The sequence below is a fragment of the Eriocheir sinensis genome, chromosome 15 (assembly GCF_024679095.1).
Source record: "Eriocheir sinensis breed Jianghai 21 chromosome 15, ASM2467909v1, whole genome shotgun sequence".
Lineage (NCBI taxonomy): Eukaryota > Metazoa > Arthropoda > Malacostraca > Decapoda > Varunidae > Eriocheir > Eriocheir sinensis.
The window spans coordinates 20,324,030-20,345,821 of record NC_066523.1 but is presented as its reverse complement, the minus strand read 5'-3'; the positions used below and the strand labels follow the sequence as shown (position 1 = coordinate 20,345,821).

At 40.9% G+C, this 21,792-nt stretch overlaps 2 protein-coding genes across 4 annotated transcripts in view; one reads left to right on the top strand and one right to left on the bottom strand.

Annotated features, from left to right (window-relative positions):
* LOC126999018 (uncharacterized) overlaps positions 1–14,337 on the bottom strand; it is a 38,960-nt gene extending 24,623 nt beyond the window's left edge. Inside the window, exons 1-4 of one of the 2 annotated variants that reach the window (XM_050861340.1) lie at positions 14,256–14,337; positions 13,214–13,404; positions 9,938–10,057; positions 3,220–3,402 (exon numbers count right to left, since the gene is read on the bottom strand). In XM_050861340.1, coding sequence (XP_050717297.1) covers positions 3,220–3,402; positions 9,938–10,057; positions 13,214–13,279 — 369 coding nt within the window. In that variant the 5' untranslated portion in view covers positions 13,280–13,404; positions 14,256–14,337. Of the gene's footprint in view, positions 1–3,219; positions 3,403–9,937; positions 10,058–13,213; positions 13,405–14,255 lie in introns of those variants that run through there. The other variant, XM_050861339.1, reaches the window with a different exon arrangement.
* Positions 13,802–21,792, top strand: part of LOC126999021 (zinc transporter 7-B-like) — a 12,433-nt gene continuing 4,442 nt past the window's right edge. The window contains exons 1-2 of one of the 2 annotated variants that reach the window (XM_050861352.1): positions 13,802–13,991; positions 15,287–15,443. The gene's annotated coding sequence lies outside the window, so the exon portion shown is untranslated. Of the gene's footprint in view, positions 13,992–15,138; positions 15,444–21,792 lie in introns of those variants that run through there. The other variant, XM_050861351.1, reaches the window with a different exon arrangement.

Genomic DNA, 21,792 nt, shown 5'->3' with positions numbered 1-21,792 from the left:
CTTATGCATCAATCCAGGGGATGTAAATGTCATGGAAACTAGCCATGTGTTTGCGAGTGTCGGTAGTGATACAGCTTAGGGGGCCGCCCGTTACGTAGGTTAGGTTAAGTCGTTTAGGCTAGGTTTCATTAGTTTAAATTTATTCGGCACTCAGTGTGGGGCGGCAGAAATACGAAGCGCAAGATGGGACAGGGTGGCGGTGGGGGTAGCCCATTACACTGGCTGGTGTTGCGAGAAATACCTCCTCAAAGACATGTCGCTCTGCTGTCCACCACGCATGAGCACTGGGGAAATACACAACAGGAAAAAACTCAATTTGTCTGGTTTTGTTCTAGTTTGTCCACTTGTGATCTTTGTTAGTGGTGAGTGAAATACAGATACAGTAAGCTAGTTGAACCTCTCTCTGTGAGGTATTTTGCAGCTGCAGCGGCGGGCAGCAGTGCGTGCACAAGAGGCATTTAAAAGTCAATCATTTAGTGATATAATACTCTGTGACATAAACAGTTAGCAGATTATTTCATAACACACCGGGGGTGGGGGGTGGAGAGAGAGAGAGAGAGAGAGAGAGAGAGAGAGAGAGAGAGAGAGAGAGAGAGAGAGAGAGAGAGAGTGTTCCGTCTGTAGAGCCCCACTACCAACTGGCAGCCTCAGTGGGTTGTCAAGTTTGTTGTGCTGCTATGCAGACAACGTGCAGACAACATACACAATAAAAAGAAATAAATACCTATGTTTATTAGGTTTGTCAGTATTATTATGCATATTTTAAATTTTCCGCCACTTATAACGGACTTTCGGCATTAACGGACTAAGTCCCCCTCCAATTAGTCCATTATATTGAGGGTTTACTGTACTTTAATCCTATTTTTTATAATAAAATAATAAATTAGTGCCATTTGTAGGAATAAAACTTAATAAATATTTCACAAATAATGTCATTTTTCAGTGCACTTCTTAAACAACAACAGAATATAATATATTACAAGTGGGATGTTTCTCCTCCTTTCTGGGACTAGATGCAAAAACTAATGTATCTCTATTGGCCCACTCTCTTGCCATCTACATCTTTACCCCAACACTACTATCTGCTTTTACCATGGGACTGATGCACTTATGCACCCTCTCTAGGTTTTATCTGTTAGCAAGGCAGCAAAACTTGGTGAGTGGTTGAGAATTAAGCAAATGCCATCACTCAACAACCAATCAGAACAAAGTAAAATCTCACATTTTGCATGTTCAAATTTGATGACTCCAATAAATTGGTAACAGAAAGAAAACTCAACAATGGACATGATATTTATTATGAGTCAAGTACAGGAAAGATATGCTGAGAAGAAGAGAAGGCTGTTTTATGTTTTTGCAGATCTAGAGAAGGCCTTTGACAGAGTTCTGAGAGAGGCAATTAGATGGGTATTAAGGAGACAGAAAGTGCTGGAGATTGCTTACTATAGTGATGGCTCTCTATGTGAACACAAGAAAGATCTAGAGTGCAGACTGGAGCAGGGACCTTGAATAGATTTGAGATAGAGGTGGGGGTTCTTCAGGGGTCAGCGCTGAGTATTCTGTTGTTTGTGATGATGGAGGTGGTGACATGAGAGGAGAGAGGAAGCTTCTGGGAATTGTTGCATGCTGATGATCAGGTGATAAATGCAGAGAGCGAGGAGGATGCAATTGACAGATTTAGAAGATGGAAGACTGGGATGGAGGAGAGAGGAAGATTAGCATGGGAAAAAATAGGGTGATGGTACCAGGGAGGGCTCCTGGAGTGAGGCTGGAGGCAGGAAGGCACCCATGAAGTTGTGGAAGAGGAGCGGGTACTAACTCCATCCTGTGTATGGGGTTTGGGAAGTGGTGTACCAATCAAAGTTTTTTTCTAGTTTTCTTTATTCATATTTGGCGAGCTTTCTCTAAAACTATTTAGTCGCCAAATGCGAGACTTTACTGTTATTTTCTAAAGGGACAACAGGCAATCACTAGAAAGTTTTGTTGGTTCCACATGCCTGACTACACATTTTATCATATGTTTAGATACTTTTTCCACACCCCTTAAGATACCCACCCATCCACATTCACACACTCACTCTCTTCACTGATGTTAAATAGCCAACATAGCCTCCAGACATCACTCTACACACTGGACTTGCTACCTTACCCTGTTTGCTTTTCTGTGTTTGGATTATACTGGTGACAACTGCTTTACTGACATCCTATAGAGTTGTATAGCTGATAACTGTGCCACTAATGCCTGACAACAAATGGATGTTGTATAGTTTCAGTCTTCATGTATCTATCCAACTGTGCACTTCTTTAGCTAACACAATAAACAGTCACCAGATAAGCACAGTAAGACACTTGTCTACTAGTGAGAAGCAATTAAACCTTTCATTTTACCCTTTAGTGTTTCACAGCGGCTTTTATTAATTATCTCACTGCACAGGTCTCCCCCCTGAGCAATAGTTTGTTTTAAAATCCTTCTTTCTTACAATCATTGTTCTTGAATTATCCTTGCTCTCTTTATGATCGATCTGGCTTGCTTTTACAATCAATTTAATTTTTGCTGATGCTATTTCCTGTTTTTTATTCAAATCTACAGGTAACATGTGCTCATACTTGCTCTGATAATGATTTAGATATAGTGTCTGCCAAAGAACATCGTTAACATTACATATTAGGGGTTTCAGGTCACATAATATAAGACTCCAGGAACACATCCTATTAATTAAACCTCAAGTTTGTTATCCGATAATTTTGCTTCACAATTGCTTTTCAAGAACGTAACCCAATTGTAAAGTGGGGGATACATGTATATACATGCCTCCACTACCCTCAGGCTGTTAAATCCATATTCCTTATGGACCGACTTATCCACTTACAACTGCCACACTTGACTCCCCACTTAAAACCATCCCATCTACACCTCATCTAACTAATGGTTCAGTTAGGCCATGCAGCAAGAGCAAGAAGTGCTTTGTGGGCAACAAAACAATATATCCATATTGCTTCCATTATTCAATATACCATTATAGTTCTTTGTAGACCACAGTGTTGATGTGGCAAAGTGTATTTATCAATATTTTGGGCTGGAGTCATGGAATGCATCACTAAAAAATAATACAAACACATTTTCATTACAAGCAAATTCTAATTATGTGAGTTTTTTGCAGAATCTGATCCCTGCATATAACAAGAACAGTGAACTATGATTCAATTTTAGTAACTCACCCTTGTCTGCAAAGATGACTGCAACCCTTCAAGTTTAAGAAAAACATAATTGCTGTTGCGTATGCCATCCTCTGTGGCAAGCTCAAGGGGTACACCAAGGCCAATACGAGACCCAATTCGAAGCTCTGCACACACATCAGGATCCTGAAGTTTCACTTCATTCACATATGTACAGTTAGTGTCCTGCAAAATCAGTCTTAATTAAAGATATAGAATGTTTTGATACAACAGCAAAAAAATTAAATTTCTAATGACCTTAAAATAAGAAAATTATATAAAATTACAGTGGTGCACCAACTTTCCAACACATCCTTAAGTGCATCTGTTTTGCAGCAACTCAAATATTCCATGGTTAGACTTAGGAACATATTGGCATTTCACACGTAGATTGGAAGTTGATAATCACTTTACCACCATCTTGTATGATATCAGAACCACTCCCTTGGCACCCCCACGCTTACCTTTAGCCTTTTTGGCCTTACTTAGAAGGTCTGGAATGCTTCTCACCACCAGGCCTTCTCCCATACCTCCAGATGCACAGGTAGCCAGCACAAAATCTAGCTCATAGGCATGAGGCAGCATGTACACACACCCTTTCCTCGTATTTCTTCAACATTACCTCATATTTATTACACTTGTGTTTCAACTCTTTATTTTCTTCCTTCATCAATCTTTGCTTTTCCTCTAGTTTCTCCACTTTTTCAGTGAAATCATGTACCATTTTTTTCAGCAACAATTTCCTATATGCCATACTGCCAGGAATTGAACCTTCCTCTTGACCGAATACAGAAAAGTACCTCACCGGACCAAGAAGGCTCGCCATCGGTCTGACTACAGGTGTAAACACTGGTGTGGCGTCGCATTCCAACCCTTTGTAGTAGATATTCAAGCTTATTTTTCAACAATATATTTGAATGTTTATATATACAAAAAACAACTCAGTCATTTGCATCGAAAATCTAACATACAAGCATAGGAAAAGACAAGCTTGTATCAAATAACATAGTCACATCATCCTCGAACAATTTATGTTTTTTCAAATTCATTGATTGATAGCTCATTTTAGGTATATTACAAGGCATCTGGCTCTGCAAGTGCAAATAAAGTGTATTTTAATAATTTACTGCATGTAAATAACGATTAATAATCAAAATAACATAAAATAGTAAATAATAACTGTTGAATGCAACGCTAGGCTATTTTGAATATTAGGCTACCCATGTTATTTACATGCAACACATCAAAATTCCTTATGTATAGACACTTGCAAAGTCGTATGTCACTTACTGTAACTGAACGAGATGAAAAATGGGTATATGAAAGGATATAGGTCGTTCGAGTATGATCAGACTACAGAAGCCCCCCGCTGTTCATGGATATTTGGTTCTGCGAGATTCCCGTGATCCGAGAATCCGCGATCGACGGGACTATAATTAAATAGGGTTTTGTTCTACAATCTCGATCAAATAAAAAATGGATTTCTAAGGCATTTTTAAGCATTGTTATATAGTTTTACATACACATAAATCACAAATTAAATATGGACTGCAATAATTTAACACTCTGTGGTTGGTTGTGGTAAGTGTGAGTGCGTAGGCGGTGGTGGTTGGCGGGCGAGTGGTGTTTTTGCAGTAGTTATCGGTTGGAAACTACGAAAAAATGCAATGCGATGAGTACGATAGTTTGGCAACACTGCACTCAGCCCATGGCATCAGTATTTACTGGGCCCTTGAAAGGTAAGAATGCCGCATTGCTCGTCTTCCACCCAGCCATCAAGTATTAGTGAATCCTCGTCTCACCCATTTGTGTTAATATTCATATGTATATCCATATACATCCAGTATATTATTAATTAATTTGAGTGTTTACTGGGCCCCTGGAAGGTTCATTTGTTGCTGTTCCTGGCGGTACGCATGTACAAACTTTATACCCGTTACCCTCCACCACTGTTGCAGTCTCCGCCATGTTTGTTTACTCCTCAAAGCAGCAGCCTCGAGTCTCTAAGAAGGACCAGTTCTGGCAGGTCCCAGTAAGTATCAAGGATTTTAAATGTATAATATTGGGATTTAGGGCCATTTTCACAGTCACATTTCTTTGTTTTGATCGTTACCAATGAGCGACGATCGCCGCTATAGTATTTCCATGTGAAACTGGCAGTCACCACTACCCCATCGGCCACTTTCACGTGGAAATACTGTAGTGGCAATCGCCGCTCATAGGTAACGATCAAAACAAACAAAAGTGACTGTGAAAGCGGCACTTAGTAAGAATCATACCGCGTATATGAGAGTTTTCATCCACGTTAGGCGGGGGGTGTCACAATTACCCTACCCGTGTATAAGTGAATTCGTGAACGGTGAGGCCGCAAATGGCAGGTGGCGTCTGTATACCGTTTGATATACAAGTTGTTCCTTCATGTGCTTGTATGGTAGATTATCGATGCAAATCTTCTGTTTGTGGTTCATATGAGATGACTTGAGGGTTTTTTGTATACTCAAACATTCAAATATATCACTGAAAATATAAAGTTGATCTTCACGCAATCACGAACTAACAATGCGCAGGTGCCACATCTATGTTCAAGAGTGTACAGACGGAATGAAACGGACTACAGTACCCTCTCGAGTTTCGCGCTATCTGAGTTTCGCGATCCTCGAGTTTAGCGCTTAGTCCTAAATTCTCACCATCACAACTTTCGCGCTCCTTTGATATGTACGGGTCACGTCTACCTACCATCGGCGTCATGCGTGCTGCCTTAAAAGGCGATGTCCAACCATTGGGGCTATGGGCAACCGCGGTTACCCGTATGCCCAACCGAGAGCGAGTTGTTGGTTGTCCGTATGAATGGAAAACGGTTGTGAGTACGAGCGTGGGTATGTGGGTACCTCACGGCTGTATGTAAACAAACAGACGACGGCAGTGGCTGAAGAGTGAGGAGCAGTGGAAGATGGCCCACCAAGAGACTCGTAAAATGGACTGGCAGAGCTGCTTTGCTTACTAACTGATTAACAAAATAAGAGAACACCCCATGCTGGGAACCAGTCCAAAAAACTTTTTTCTCGAGCCTATGAAAATTGTAGATCTCCCAGTAATGTTTTCCTCTCCTTCTTCTTCTTTTGACCTGTAATGCATGGCAGTGATGGTGAAAAGTAACAGTGGAAAATAGCAAAAGGGAATAAAAAAACAAAATCAGGGAAAGAAAAGAACAGAAAAACACCTAAGTTCAGGGTGAAGTGTATAAGTGCGCACTGTGAAGTAAATAAGGGCCGCTTTCACAGTCACTGTTTGTCTTGATCGTTACCAATGGCGGCGATCGACGCTATAGTTTTCCACATGAAATTGGCCTATGGAGTAGTGGTGGCTGCAGAGAAAGCGACAGGTGTTGAGAGTGTGTGGTAATGTGCGGGGCGAGGCTAACCCCGCAGCCGCCACGAGGTGCCGTTGTAAAGGCAATACCTCCAACACCATCACATCACATCAATACCCATCGGCCAGTTTCACGTGGAAATACTAGAGCGACGATCGCCGCCATTGGTAACGATCAATACAAACAAAATGACTGTGAAAGCAGCCCTAAGTGCATGTTGTGAAGTATAAAAGTGTGGAGAAGGAGGACCTGAGAAGTGATACAAAGCATTACAGGTCAAAAGAAGATGGTCCACTATACACTGGCCGGTGTTGCAAGAAATATCTTCCCGCTGAAATTAGTCATTCTGCTGTCCACCACGCATGCGCGCTGTGGGAATACACAGCATCAAAAGTGTTAATTTGCCTGGATTTGTTCTTTTTTGTCTGCTTGTGATCTTTGTGAGCGGTGAGGGAAATATGGAAGCAGTAAACAAGTTGAACCTCTCTGCAAGCTATTTTGCGATTGCGGCGGCAGTTTACGTTCAATAAGCATTGAAAAGTCAATCATGATGTTAGTGATTTGATGATATATAACAGAAAGAGTTAGCAGATTATACCATAACACACAGAAAACTACCAGAAGCTATAGGTTTGTCCAACTGTACCACGGGTGACCGCGAGCAACCACCCTTACATTAGCAGATGACACCACGTGGATCACAAGCGTGTGTTCAGAACTGCCAGCAAATTGTAAGGCAGCCGCCTTCAACTGCGGCTTCAGAACGACCTGTTCTCACTTCCCATTTTCTGCCTATTACCAAGGTACGTATTTTGAGATAACAAGATAGTAAAGTCGAAAAAAATTGTGATAGCAAGGGAATCAAGTCGAAAAAAAAGGGTTTTTTTTTCCACGGGCAGGAGCCAATAAGTGCTTTTTCATGTATTTCAATATCTCGAGTTTCGCGATCCTCGAGTTTAGCACTATACCTGTGGAATGAAGCAAGCGCGAAACTCGAGAGGGTACTGTATAATGAAGTTGTAGTGCAGCAATGGCACTTAAATTAAACTGCAAACCTCTTCGCAAACGTAAACAAGACGGCAATCGCTTTTACGCCAACAACGGCAACGCTTTTCTAAAGTAACAGTGTATAACAGTAGGACTTACCACTACTTCATATAAAATGACACGAGTCAGGAAGAAAATTAAGTGACTTAATGCTTGTACCAAAACAAACTAGTGGACGGTTGTATACCAAACCTGACAACACGCGCAAGACATGCTACATTTCCTTAGTAGACAGGGATCATTGAGGTGAGACAGACCTTTCTTCATAAGTGTTTAACTTTGTTTAATTGATAAACACAAACAATATATGGATAATACTGATGAGATATTGAGAAGATTGTTTATTATTGGATATCTACAAGTGCCTGTTTCTCGATTTTGCGCTTATCTTTTAACATTCTTACTTTACATACGTGTCCAACAAACACTGCAGCACATTCAAGTTTGAAATTTCACACTTCCTTATGTTTTAAAAATGTACTAGAATACTACAACAACTAGACCTATGATGTAGAGTAATAATAAAGAAATATAATGCACAAACTTTATGCCTGTCACCCTTCTGAATGTCACTGTCTCTGCCATGTTTGTTAACATCTCAAAGCAGTACCCTCGAGTCTACAAGAAGAACCAATTCTGGTAGGTCCTAGCAAATATTAAGGGTTTTAAATGTAAAGTATTGGGATTTGATAAGGATCTGAATACATGTGAAACTTTAATAATGACCCGACAGTGGGGAGGGCTACGAATGTCGGGCGAAAAATCTTCACCTGACACTCGTGGTTCAAACCCGTTTATTATATGTTTTCTCAAATGCCTGCCCAACATGGGGGGTGCATCTTATAAGCCCATGCATCTTATAAGCCATCAAATACAGTATATGCAGTATTACATTTGGTTACTTTACGTACAATTATGACTATGATACCATGTTACTTTGTGCCCTTCTCTGTGTTCAAAGTGTTCCAGTGTTGGTTGAAGAATTACAGTGCTCTTACCCCTAGGACCTGTGACTTTGAAATGGTAAAAAAAAAAAGGGGTTGGTTGGTAGATTCACTCACTGCAGTGTGCAAGCGGTAACTTTCGCCGAGCTACTGAGGGAACTAATCACACGGGGATGCTATGTTCAATGGGCAATCTTGGTATTGATCTTGGCTTTCAGGGACTGTATATGCACTTTTAAGTAGAAACAGATGTTGATTAATTTCTGTTAATCATATTATGTTTTAATATAGTTATTCTTGCAATGAGAAACAAAAATGTGTTTATATTAAACACCTAAGTCATCCATGGATATCCATTCTTTCGAACATGTATCACAGAAAACGTCAGCTGACTGGGCCAATGCACAGCAGAAATACTAGCTCCAGACTAATCCGCCCAAGTTGGCCCCACCAGCGCCAAGCAGATCTAGCCACGTCAGGCAGCACCCTGCTCCACCAAATTGTTACCGTGTTGTTTCCCTCCTAACCATTAGGCTACACTGCATATAGGTACATGCATCACCAGTGCGTACACCTCATGCATAAATATATTAATTTAGATTGAATATTACGAATTAAACATCAAAGTGTAGGCATACTTACACTACAGTACACCTGATATACTAATGTTCTTCAATTCAAACTCAATGTTGCTAGGAGACTACACTCATCGTCTGCAGTTTGATTCGAGTCACTCAATATTGGTAAGTAGCTAAAGGAAACTGAGCACATTGCTACTTTAACCTTAACAGCTTGTATAATAAGCTGGGCCCTGGCTTTTTTATGACACTGCAGTATAGCCTAATTGTTAGGTGGGAAACAACAAACATGGTATCCATACTATAAATATATATATAAGGCATATGAAATAATAAATCATATACATCCAATATGAAAATATATTCTTGAAGAAGGTGAAAAAATAATTGTATACGAATGCAGTTGAAACCCAAGGCACGACATCATGACGCAGCAACCAATCAGCAAGCAGCGGGAGCGACGGCGAAAAGTGGATTTTCAAAATCTTTGCATTAAAACAGCTGCTATTGTATATTTCCCTCACACCACTGTAGATTTATACATGCTGATTGTTATTTTTGTTTATTTTATGTGAAAGGAGAAAATTGAGGTGGAACAGAGCTTTCTCCCAGGCAGAAACCATTCATACATTTCACAGATGGGCTATAGCAACCCTGACTTGCAACAAGCTTACGTGAATTTTGCAATATGCAAACATACTAGGAATGCAATATTTGTGTAAATTGAGAGGTATTTGTATCTAAGTTTCAGTTACACTATACAATGCATATTAACAACTCACCCTTATGTTTTTAATGACAAGAGCACCATTTGGAGGTGACCGTATAATCTGGCAGTGCTGTCTGGAGATGTGCAGGCTGGGGAAACTTATATCACACTGTATACTGCGACCAATCAATATCTGAAAATAAATTTTGCTTGTGAAAATAACAGCAAACTCATTGGACTATTCATTTTATTTTTTACCTAATATTCAGCACAAATAAAAGAGAAAATAAGTGTTGAACATATTTGATGATTACAAACTTTTCAGCAAGGTGGAGCAAGATGTGCAAAATTTTTCATAATGCAATGTAACTCAGTATTAAAAATGGTACTATACAGGATGTCTGACAATGACAATCTGATACAGCATTTTACTAGATTTGTGCACTAAAAGAATTTAAATAAACAACCAAAGGAATGTCATTTCAAAGGTAACAATAAAATAATAAAAAAATTAAAAATAAAAATAAAACATTGACTTATTCACCAGGAATTTCAGGTCCCCTTAGAAAAAGTTCTTAAACCCTTGAGGCAGAGCTGCATCATGGAGGAGGGGAGAAGATAATGAGCAAAAAGGATTGATTAATTATGTGGCAGTAGATGAAAGGCTTAGAAAAGAAATTTGTGATGCGAAGGTAGTAAGAGGAATGTTCGATGGATCTGACCAGCTTGCAGTGCTGCCAAAGTTAAAGCTGAAAGAAAAGTGGGTGTTTGAAAAGAAAGGTGAAGTGAAAAAGGAAATACTGAAGATAGATAAGTTACAGGAAAAGAAATAAAAGACGACTATAACTGTGAAATGACAGAGGCCTTAAGTGAAAAATGGGAAAGTGTAAAAGATAATACAAATACTGAAAAAGGTTTTGGAACATTTAAAGAAATAATGGTAACTACAACAAAAGTGTTAAGGATGAAAGTGGTGAGAAATGGAAAAAGAAAAGGAAATTCATGGTGGACAGAAGAGATAAGGAGGATAGTAAAAGAGACAAGGGAACTTTTTAAGAAAACTCAAGAAAGAAATGTGACTGAGCAAGTAAAAAGGGATAGGAAAAAGAAATATAGAGAATGCAAAATGAAATTAAAATAAGCGTACAATAAAAGAAAGTAAGAAGAGTTGATGAAGACTTTGGAAAAAGACTAAGTGAAAAATATAAAGGGAACAGGAAATCATATTGGAAAGAAGTAAAAAATGAAAGAAATGCAGAAAACATCTCCTCAAGTAAAATAAATGAAGTTATGGATGAGAATGGAAAGATGTTGAAAGACGGGGAAGCTGTGAGAGATGGAGAAAATATTTCAAAAACTTAATGAATTTTGAGGATGGACATCCAGCAGCTGAAACAGCAGCAGCCACTTGGCTTCCCAGTCTTCAAGTGCAGCTAAATCGTCCTGTAGTCGAAGACAGTCATCCCTATCTAAAATGGGTCGATAAACTAAGCTGTCATCTGCAAAAAGTCTAGTAGTAGAGGTAAGTGATAGTCGGAGATCATTAATGTAGGAAAGGAAAAGAATGTGGCCCAAGACGGTGCCTTGAGGTACCCTAGAAGTTACAGGAATAGATGAGGATTGACTACCATCAAGAACAACTTGTTGCTTGCGGGGAGTCAAAAATGTGGTATATAATCCAGTTAGAAAGTTGTCCTCGTATGCCATAGAATTCTAATTTAGCTAACAGTCTTTGGTGGGGGACTTTGTCGAAGGCTTTGGCAAAGTCAAGTATTATGGCGTCAACTTGTCTAATTTTGGGGTTGTTAAGGGACTGCAAAATGTCGTGTGTGGTCACAAGTAATTGAGTCTCGCACGAACGTTTGGGCCAAAAGCTGTGCTGACTGTCACTCATTATGTTTTGCCTTTCAAAGTGGTCCATTATATGTCTATGAATTATATGTTCTAAAATTTTGCAGGGAACTGAGGTTAGCGAAATAGGTCTATAATTAGCAGGGAGGGTTCTGTCTCCAGATTTAAAAATTAGTGTCACATTTGCCAAAAGCCAGTCCTGAGGGAGTTCTCTGGTTTGTAATGTCTGTGAGAATATAACCTGCAGGATAGGTGCAAGAATGCAAGCATTAGTTTTTAGTATCCTGCAGGGTATATTAGAGAAAGTTGGAAGCTCTTCTGCCATGGCCATCCCCTGGTGGGAGCTCCTAGGAGCAGGCGTCGATGAAATGATGAATGACGATATATTGTCTGGTCCAGTTGTTTTATCAGTGTCAACCTCAGATAATAGTTTCTCAATTCCTTGGGTGTTTAAATAAAGGGGAGGAATTGTTGGGTGTGGTGATGTTGGTATGTCTGGCAAGTTTGCATGTTCTTGTGTAAAAACAGATCAAAATTGTTTGTTAAGTGTGTTGGCTTTATCTTGTGGGTGTGTGGCCAAGGATCTGTTGTAATGTTGTAATTCCGGTCGAGTCTTGTCTGCGTGCTTTGAAGAAGCTGTAGAATTTCTTGTGGTTTTGTGTGTTATTTGCGAAAAATGTGGATGTCTACTTAGTTTCTGCTTGTTTAGGTATGTGTTTGTCCATTGTGTCATGTTGTCATGTGTCCCTCTCAATGTTTTCCATATTGGCCTCAAAATGACCCTAAGAGTGCTTATTTTAAAAAAATTCCTCCACCAGCACATGCTCGCTTTGCTTGCCTACCTCCCCCTCACCTCATGGGTATTATTCCAGAACATGGTTAGATTAAGTTAAGATTTAGCTTCGTTAGGATAGGTTAGATTTATCTTTGTTAGATTTAATTGTTTATAATGAATGTGATATATTTTACACTGCACCATTGGTTGTTGTCACTGGTGGATGGTGACCCAGTGGGTATATTTCTGGAGTTAACCACCTCGTGAACCTATGATGCCCTCTAGCCCCCCTCAAAAACTGATACGGGTCGTTTAGGCCATGATCCCTTTAGGCCAAACCGTTTAGGCTGTGATCCCTTTTGGCCAAGAGACTATCACCTCAAAAACCTTCCTAAATTATGGACCTCACCTGGCCTTGAGTCCCACCTTAAATCAGGGTATTATTCTACTGTTTGCCCATACTCACCCCTCGCAACCAAAATTGGCTAGGGGGCCAATGAGACCGCGGGGAATGCGATGGTATACATGAAATATGGTCTTTTGGACTGATAACACTCACTGCCTCAACTGTCTGCAACAGTTACATGTTCTACGTTCAACAGTTACTCAAGTTACTTTTGATAATGTCCTTGGCGCCAAACAATTCGCCCTTTAATCCCGCCCGCACACCTTACCAAGCAGGCACTATCGCTGTTTAAAACTAGAACAACATTAAGAACTTGCCTTTTCCTTGTCGGGGGAAATAACAAATGTCTCCTCCCTTCCCACTCGTTTCAGGTAGAGGGACATGTTGCGCTGTCGCTCAGGTGTGTCCCATCTCCAGGCTCGCCAAGCAGCAGCAGGCCGAGGGGCTCCTGGCAGCACAGGTACTCGGGGAAACAGTCCCTCGCGCCGCGCCTCGGCACCTCGCCCGTCTGTTTGGGGCAGTGGTACCAACTCTCTCGTCAAGTGATTCCCTAAAACTTGATATTCTTTTATGTTATTTACATAGCTTTTGTGGGTGAATTATAATAATTAATAATCACATAATTGCCTGTTTTTGGTCATAGCAATCTCGCGCCTACGATAATGTTGTATCTGATGGTGTAGTACGTCGCGCCTGCGATGTGTTAATTGTAAGATGGTAACTAATGACTATGAGGGAACACAGGGCCGCCTTTGAGCAAAGGCCCTGTCCCCCTATTAAGGGGGTAAATCTTTACTGAACTGAACTGACTATGATGGTGAGTCGCGCCTACGACGTTGTATGGTGACTAATGACAGATAAGATAGTAACCGTAATCCCCGGTAGGAAATGTATGTGAGGAGTTAGGAGGACGTGTGGTGGGGCGGCGATGGGCGCCTCAGCAGTCCCTAGCACGTAGACGCCGAACTCAGCATAAGCGAGAAGACGAGAGGCAGGAGCGTGAGGCTTCTACCCGTGGCGAGGAGACGAGAGACAGGAACGAGCGCAAGGCTCGTGCAGCCTATTACGAGGCTATTATTAGACCCCTCAATAATTGTGAGTATTATAAGTTTGATGTTGTGTCATAGGATAAGGTGACATGTGGTGTATTTGATGTGGCTGTAGTAATTGTATTGCGTTGATTGACACGTGCTGATTCTTTTACCTCACTCAGGTTTACACGCATATTAAAAGCGAGTAAAACAAGACGGGTCTTTTGATTTATCCTGCCCAAGCCGCCATATCGTTTGCCAAAGATCTATAGAGTTCTTGTCTAATATTTATATCACATCATATTAAAACTTCCTGTACAATTATTACCTGTTTCAGAGAACACCACACTTTATATATAATGTGTAAATCCTTGAATAAAACCAAGAATCGAATGAGATTCTTGGCTGAGTTGATGACGTTTCACTGAACTATCCTATCTCTCGTCATGCTGTTCGTGTACAGATCACGTCAACCCATGGACCTCCAAGCGTCAATCTAACGTTCGGACTTCTGACTCCGACTTCGAACTACTTTACAAAATAAAGCCATGCTCTCGTTTATATTTCTCATTTCACTTTTCTTTTTATCCATAAGATATAGGCGTGTTCCTTAATTGAGCTTAGCCTTAGTGTTAGTGACATATTTTGTCATTCAGATTTCCACCTCTTCCCCGCCCCCTCCCAGCTTTCCACCGCCCCCAGGTGGGCGGCACTGCCCACTTTGGGAAGCACTTGCATGTATAACCAAGGAGTCTAGAGAAAATATATACTCTAGTAGAATCCTTGGGTACAACACTACAAGAACCAAGGCAACAATCCATCATCGTAATCGACAGGTTGAACCATAGAGTTTGAACGCCGATACGGATACGATGCATACCATCTTCCTATTTAAACAATAGTCAGCCATGATTTTCAGAGCATAGTAGTGGGAATATATACTAATATTAACCTCACCATATATTCTAAAACTGATTTCTGTCAATAACCTGGATGAATATTTTACTTTTCCTGGCTTCAGTTTATCATAGTTTTTCCTTAAATTAATCTTACATGAAAATTCAGATACGGCATTTTTTAGTTACCTTGCCCAATATCCGAACAGAAAATAGTATTATAACGTAGCTAAACTAACCTTTGCATATTTTTTAAGGTGATATCAAGTAGGTAAGTGAAGAGGGTCATTTGAGCGAAACTTTGTGTACATCAGCAGCAGCACTTCCAACCTTGCCAGATTGTCGTACTCAGCTTCCCATGTTTGCCGATTTCCGACCCTAAAACTGCCTTCTCGACCCCGATAACTGCCTTCATATATAGTTATCGTTAAAATGGTTAATTATTGGTGTTGTTTGGCAATAGCTATGGCTCAGAAACCGGTAAATACAAGGCTCTGAGTACGATAATCCGGCAAAGGTGAGCACTTCCCTTCCTCGCCCTGCAGCTGGAGGCTATGGCCGGGAAGTGACGCGGCCCCGCTGCACCTGCTGGCACCACCCGGCGACCCAGGAGAGCCAAGGTACGTTATCCGGCAGGGGAGTGGCCTAGGAGCTGCCTGGCACACTGGGGTAACAATCCTTTGGCGGTGACCCAAATGCCGAGTGCCCAGCTGGAGTGTCACCCCCGGCGGCCTGTCATTCACCCCTCTGTGTGTGCCCCCTTCGTACCTTTTAATTTTTTTGACCTGCTCCCCCTTGTATCGCTTCTTAGGTCCTCTTTCTCAACACCTCTATACTTCACTCCATGCACTTGTTATCTATTTTTTTTACCTGTTCCGCCTTGTATCGCTTCTTAGATCCTCCTCCTCAACACCTCTATACTTCACATCATACACTTATCTTTTTTTTACCTGTTCCGCCTTGTATCGCTTATTAGATCCTCCTTCTCAACACCTCTATACTTCACACCATGCACTTATCTTTTTTTTTTTTTTACCTGTTCCGCCTTGTATCGCTTCTTAGATCCTCCTCCTCAACACCTCTGTACTTCACATCATACACTTGTTATCTTTTTTTTACCTGTTCCGCCTTGTATCGCTTCTTAGGTCCTCCTTCTCAACACCTCTATACTTCACACCATGCACTTATCTTTATTTTTTACCTGTTCCGCCTTGTATCGCTTCTTAGGTCCTCCTTCTCAACACCTCTATACTTCACACCATACCCTTGTTATCTTTTTTTTACCTGTTCCGCCTTGTATCGCTTCTTAGATCCTCCTCCTCAACACCTCTATACTTCACACCATGCACTTATCTTTTTTTTTTACCTGTTCCGCCTTGTATCGCTTCTTATTTCCTCCTTTCTCAACACCTCTTTTTTTTACCTGTTCCACTTTGTATCACTTATTATTTCCTCCTTTCTCAACACCTCTGTACTTCACACCATGCACTTAGTTACTTCACAGTCCACACTTATACACTTCACCCTCAGCTGATGTGATTTTCTGTTCTTTTCTATCCCTGATTTTGCTTTTCTGTGCCTTTTTGCTATTCTCCACTATTACACTTTTCACTCCACTTTCACTGCTCAGCTCTTTTTTCCCAACAACACACCAGGAAAATATATGTGGAAGGTATTAATTTCACTGCTTCCTCCTCCTTCTTTTTGACCTGTTCCGCTTTGTATTGCTTCTTAGGTCCTCCTTCTCAACACTTCTATTCTTCACACCATACACTTAGTTACTTCACAGTGCACACTTAGGTTGGCATTGTAAAACACAATTGCTCCTCACATCAGCCATTTCTAAGGGCTAAAGAGGGGGTCAGTCGGGTTCTAATTTGTGTTTCTTTAGGTTCAGTGTACAGGAGAAGGGTCAAACTACCACCGGGGTCGTAAAACTACTGGATATACCCACAACTCTAGGAAAGCATTGTCAAATATGTGTTCTTGGGTGGTGAAATGTCAGATAATACAACCCTTATACACTTCACCCTGAACTGATGTATTTTTCTGTTCTTTTCTTCCCCTGACTTTGGTTTTCTATGTCCTTTTGTTAATTTCCGCTATTACACTTTTCTTCTCGCTCCACAAGGAGGATTCTGAGGCATGGGTGACCCCGGGTGCACTTTTCATTGTCTTGGAGAGGAATTCCTTTTTTCTCACAGCCAGTAGATGTGGTGGTAAAGTTTTCCTTTATTGCCCTGACCTATTTTCGGTGTTTTCTTTCTCCTATTTGGTATTTTCGTGCAAATGAATATTTACCATAATATGACCATGTCAAGTGGGTCAAGATTGGTATTATGCACATGTCAATATCTTGTTTTCTACTTAACCAACTGCTCCTCTGTTGTTATACATATTTTATTTTATTTTATTTGTCGCCACCTCAAGGGTGGGAACACAGACTGTAATAATTCATGGAGGCCATCAGGGTCAAGCGCGTATGCCCCTCTGAGGAGGGACCACAGACCCTTGCTGGGTGACTGCTCATGAAGGGGACGGGAGGATGCTGATAGACTGACTCTATCAGCTAACGTCAGCCTAGCCGACCAAGTCGGTCTTTCGACGAGGACTGGCATGTCTCTTTGTACAAGTCGAAGGCGTGAGCGTGAGTTCCCTTTGCTTGCTGCAAGTCGAAAGTGCTTAAAGTGAAAAACAATGGGAATAGAGTCTCAGGTTCACCACTTTGAGAGAAGAAAAGAAGAATGCAACATCCCATTCTCCAATGCAGGACAAATCCATATTTTAAGGAACGGGTGGCAACCCTAAAATTTCTCAAGCCTGCCATGACTGACAGCCGCTGCATGCCTGCTGGTGGTGATGGCGGGAGAAAAGGGGGGAGGGACGTTACGATGTGTATTTTACACTTATTTTAGGATGACCCTTGACAAACAATTTAATGGACTGGTTTTGTGGTTCACCAAAAAATGCACTCACTACAGTTTTAAAATACTGAATTTTATCTGTTTAACCATTTAGACAGCAAAATATGGAGCACATGGCATTCTGTATTTTAAGGAAAGGGTGGCAAGTTGGCAACCCTAGTCTCAGTCTGCGTTGTAAACTCATAGAGATAGCACCTATGTGCTCATGTTCGATTGCTTTTGTGCTTTGGTGTGCGATCTTTGTGTTTTCAGCACTACAGTGTGTGTTCTTTGTGCTTTAACAATGTCCCCCAGAAATATGGTTAAAAGGGATGGTGCTGCAACGGAGAAAACAGGAACGCGGATACTATGCTCGCAACAGGAATGGGGTGCGAGCCTCGGCAGCTTGTATGCCCTCCTGGATGTTACTGACTCCTGTTCACCCTCCATCTCAGACGATACGTCAGGTTAGCTTCACATTAGTGGTCGAACCTAGTTCCGGTGTATCGAGAACAGGGAAACCGGCTGCTAAACCCTGGTCTGAAGCCTACACCTTGAGTGTAGTTAGCGATTGCGGGAGTCTCTGTAACAACCATAACACATTAATTTGTGTTTTATATTATTTATCATTGCTATTTGTTAGCAAAATTACGTTAACCCTTTCACACACCAAAAGTTTAATAAGTTTCTCTTTCCACTGCGACTTCCGTCTGGGGCTCCGTAGGGGGCTTCCCGGAATGGCCTGACCGTGCGTTGAAATTTTTTTTCACGTTATCAATTTCACCCACAAGTACAGGTAACTTGATTTACGCGAGTATTGTGTCCTTGAAGAGGTCGCATAAATCAAAAACAATGTAAATCAAACAAGAGGTAGGTTTCTATCGAAAAATAAATATTCACTTCATTCAGTGGAGAGAGAGAGAGAGAGAGAGAGAGAGAGAGAGAGAGAGAGAATATCCATATCACCGAGATATCCACTCAGGCACTCAGTCTCAGCCTCACTCATGTGAGGAAGAAATGAGGGACACCATGAGCGATTGGCTAGTACCGAGTACTGGCTACCAGTACCGAGCAGTCTGGTACCGGTTCCGTACCGTATAGCTGGTACCGTTAGTACCGGTACTGGTATCAGTACCTGCCCACCCCTATTGTTGAGTACCGTGGCAGCGTGGGTACTGTATTGTTGTTCAAGTGGCACGCGGGAAGAACCGAGCTCAGCTGTGTGGCCGCGGGAGCAACTGGCTAGTATTGGTACCGGTACCGAGCAGTCTGGTACCGGTACTATACCGTATAGCTGGTACTGTTAGTACCGGTACCTGCCCACCCCTATAATGTTGAATAGCGTGGCAGCATGGGTACTGTATTGTTGTTCAAGTGGTGCATGGGAAGAACTGAGCCCAGCTGTGTGGCTGCAGCGCCATGTGAGTCCAGTTGCGTGAGACATCTGGTGGCCACTCCATAAAATATCACGTAAAAGTGAAAAAACGTGTAAATTAAACATTTATTTGGATTTTGGACCCCGCGTTATTTAAAAATCACGTAAACCAAACTCGCGTAAATAGAGAGTTACCTGTATTCTTTTTACCAGGTATTATTATATATTGTTGGCTTTGGAAGAAATTATTCTGCCTTGTGAAAGAACAAAATATCAAGAAATGCAAATAAATAGCGAAGTTTACCGACTCCGAAAAAAAACATTGATTAAAGATAAATAAGAAATGCTTACATTCACCACCTCGTATCTCAAAACTTCCTGAGTCGACTTTTTATGATTTATGTGCCAATAAAAGGGGAGTTTTATGAGGATCCCAACGCTATCATTGTAATTTTCATACGACCAGTAGTTCTTGATAAAATGGAGGAAAACTATATTTTTCTATCTATTCTGTTCTCTCCAGTAGAAGAAACAGCTCAGGGGCAGCAAACAAAACACAAAGGGTAGGTCAAGGCGATCAAACTTTTTCATCATCATCATGCTCTGTACAAATGGGTCTCAAAATCTCTTCACTTGATAATTTCTTAGCCATATTTTCTAATAGTAACAGTTACTGGTCCCCACGAATATAAAACAAAATATTGTATCATGACACGATCACTTTACATCGGAAGTAAGAATAAATTTCACCAATTTCGTCTGATGACTGTAATTTAGGCTTACCAGGCTCCAGACACAATTTAAAGGGATGACAGTCTGCACTCATAGGCTGCCTGCTGAGAGGCAACTAAGCCATAGGCAATTGTTACTTCAAATCAAACAGCATGAGAATTGACAATATCTTTCACAAAAAATTTTGACTCAGTTCTGAAAGATACTTTATTTTTTGGCAAATTTTAAAAAGTTTTTTGAGGTGCTAAATGCTTGCTGCTAGCTCCAGTTGCACTCAAATTTCCCGCATATGAGAGCGTTCCAACACCAGTTCTCACACTACAGCATTGCCAATTCAGTGGGTTTTCCACAGAATTTGGTGGAAAATCATATCAGCCTAGCGCGGAAAATCTATGGACGAGTAACTGGTAGATGTTGTTGTCCAATATAGCGGCATTTTTGCATAGCTTCACCTATCACATGACTGATATTTTGACCAAATAGTTGTAAATTTTGCAGTTGGCAATACTGCCCTGCCAGCACCCCATCATCAAGAGATCTACTCAGTAGTTCCACTGTAGTTGCCTTATGGCTGACCGTCGTGCACATGTAAATGTACATCTTCACATGCAACACCCCCGAACGTGCCTGTACATTTGCAGGAAAGGCTTACATTACCAAATCGTATAGATTTTGGCCTCCTCTTTCCAATGGTATTTTTTGTTTTTAGCTGTGATGAATAGTTTTGGAGATACAGAGGTTAAAAAAGTGAGCACTAGCATCACTTGCTAGTGGTGCTAAAAGCTCGCTGCGAGCACCAGTCGCACTCACAGCAAAAAACACCCCCTGAACATGCCTGTACGTTCGCAGGAGAGGCTTACATAACCAAATCTTATAGATCTTGGCCTCCTCTTTCCAATGGTGTTTTTGTTTTGTAGCTGTGATGAATAGTTTTTGAGATACAGCGGTTAAAAGAGATCCCCTTCCCCCGCTGGGGTGCCTGAGTGCGCCTGAGGGAATAGTCTCGTTACAAGCGCTTAGCAAGGAAAGGGTTCACGTTAATTTCAGTGGGGAAATTTGCTTCGGTTTACAAGTGTTTTGGTGTGCGAGCCAAATTCCGGAAAGAATTAAACTCTTAAACCAAGGTATGACTGTATAGATATACTTTTTTAAATGCACAGCAAACTTAGTTAAATAAGCTTGATGCAGGAGGACTGTGAGTGTCAAAAATGAGAATTATGAAGATTGGCAAGTAGAAATGTGACTTAGAGATGTTCTCCATGCAAGCATCAGTCACCATCAAGGCATACTATATATATTCCTTAAACAGTTTTGTTGTAGTTCAATTTAGGAAGGTACCTTTTCCATTGAGACTACCTTTCTAAGAGTTTGATTTATTCCTTTAATTGAACATAAACCTGGGGGTGGATTGACTTTGAAATAAGTATATACTGTATGGCAGGTCGCACACTGGCACAACCATTTTCATGAAACGAGTTGTTTAGGACTCTGCAGCCAGTTGCATTACGACTTGCACTTGGTCCCTTTGGAACCTTGAGCAACAACAAAACTTTTGTTGAGAATTTTTTATATAATATGGATGAACCCATGATATCTTTTTGCTTCTGCACCAAAGCAGAATTAATAGATTAATGTAATCTTAATCCAATGACATTGTTGAAACTAAAAACAAATAATTGCCCAGGTGTAAGGACCTCAAGGCAACTGATTATATTCAACCAGTTGCATGTGATCAGTATCATACTCTTGGTTGTGTTGGTGGGTGAACTACTTAAGTATTAAGGTACTTGGTTTCATTATAAGTTTGTATTATGGTGTTATAGCCCATATCCTTTGAGATTTTGAGTTATGGGATTGTAATTGTAGCTTCAGCATGTATATGAAGCCGTGACAACACATCACATTTTTAGCCCATCATTCTAGAGGCGCTAAAAAGTTTTAAGATAGATATTGCTTTGC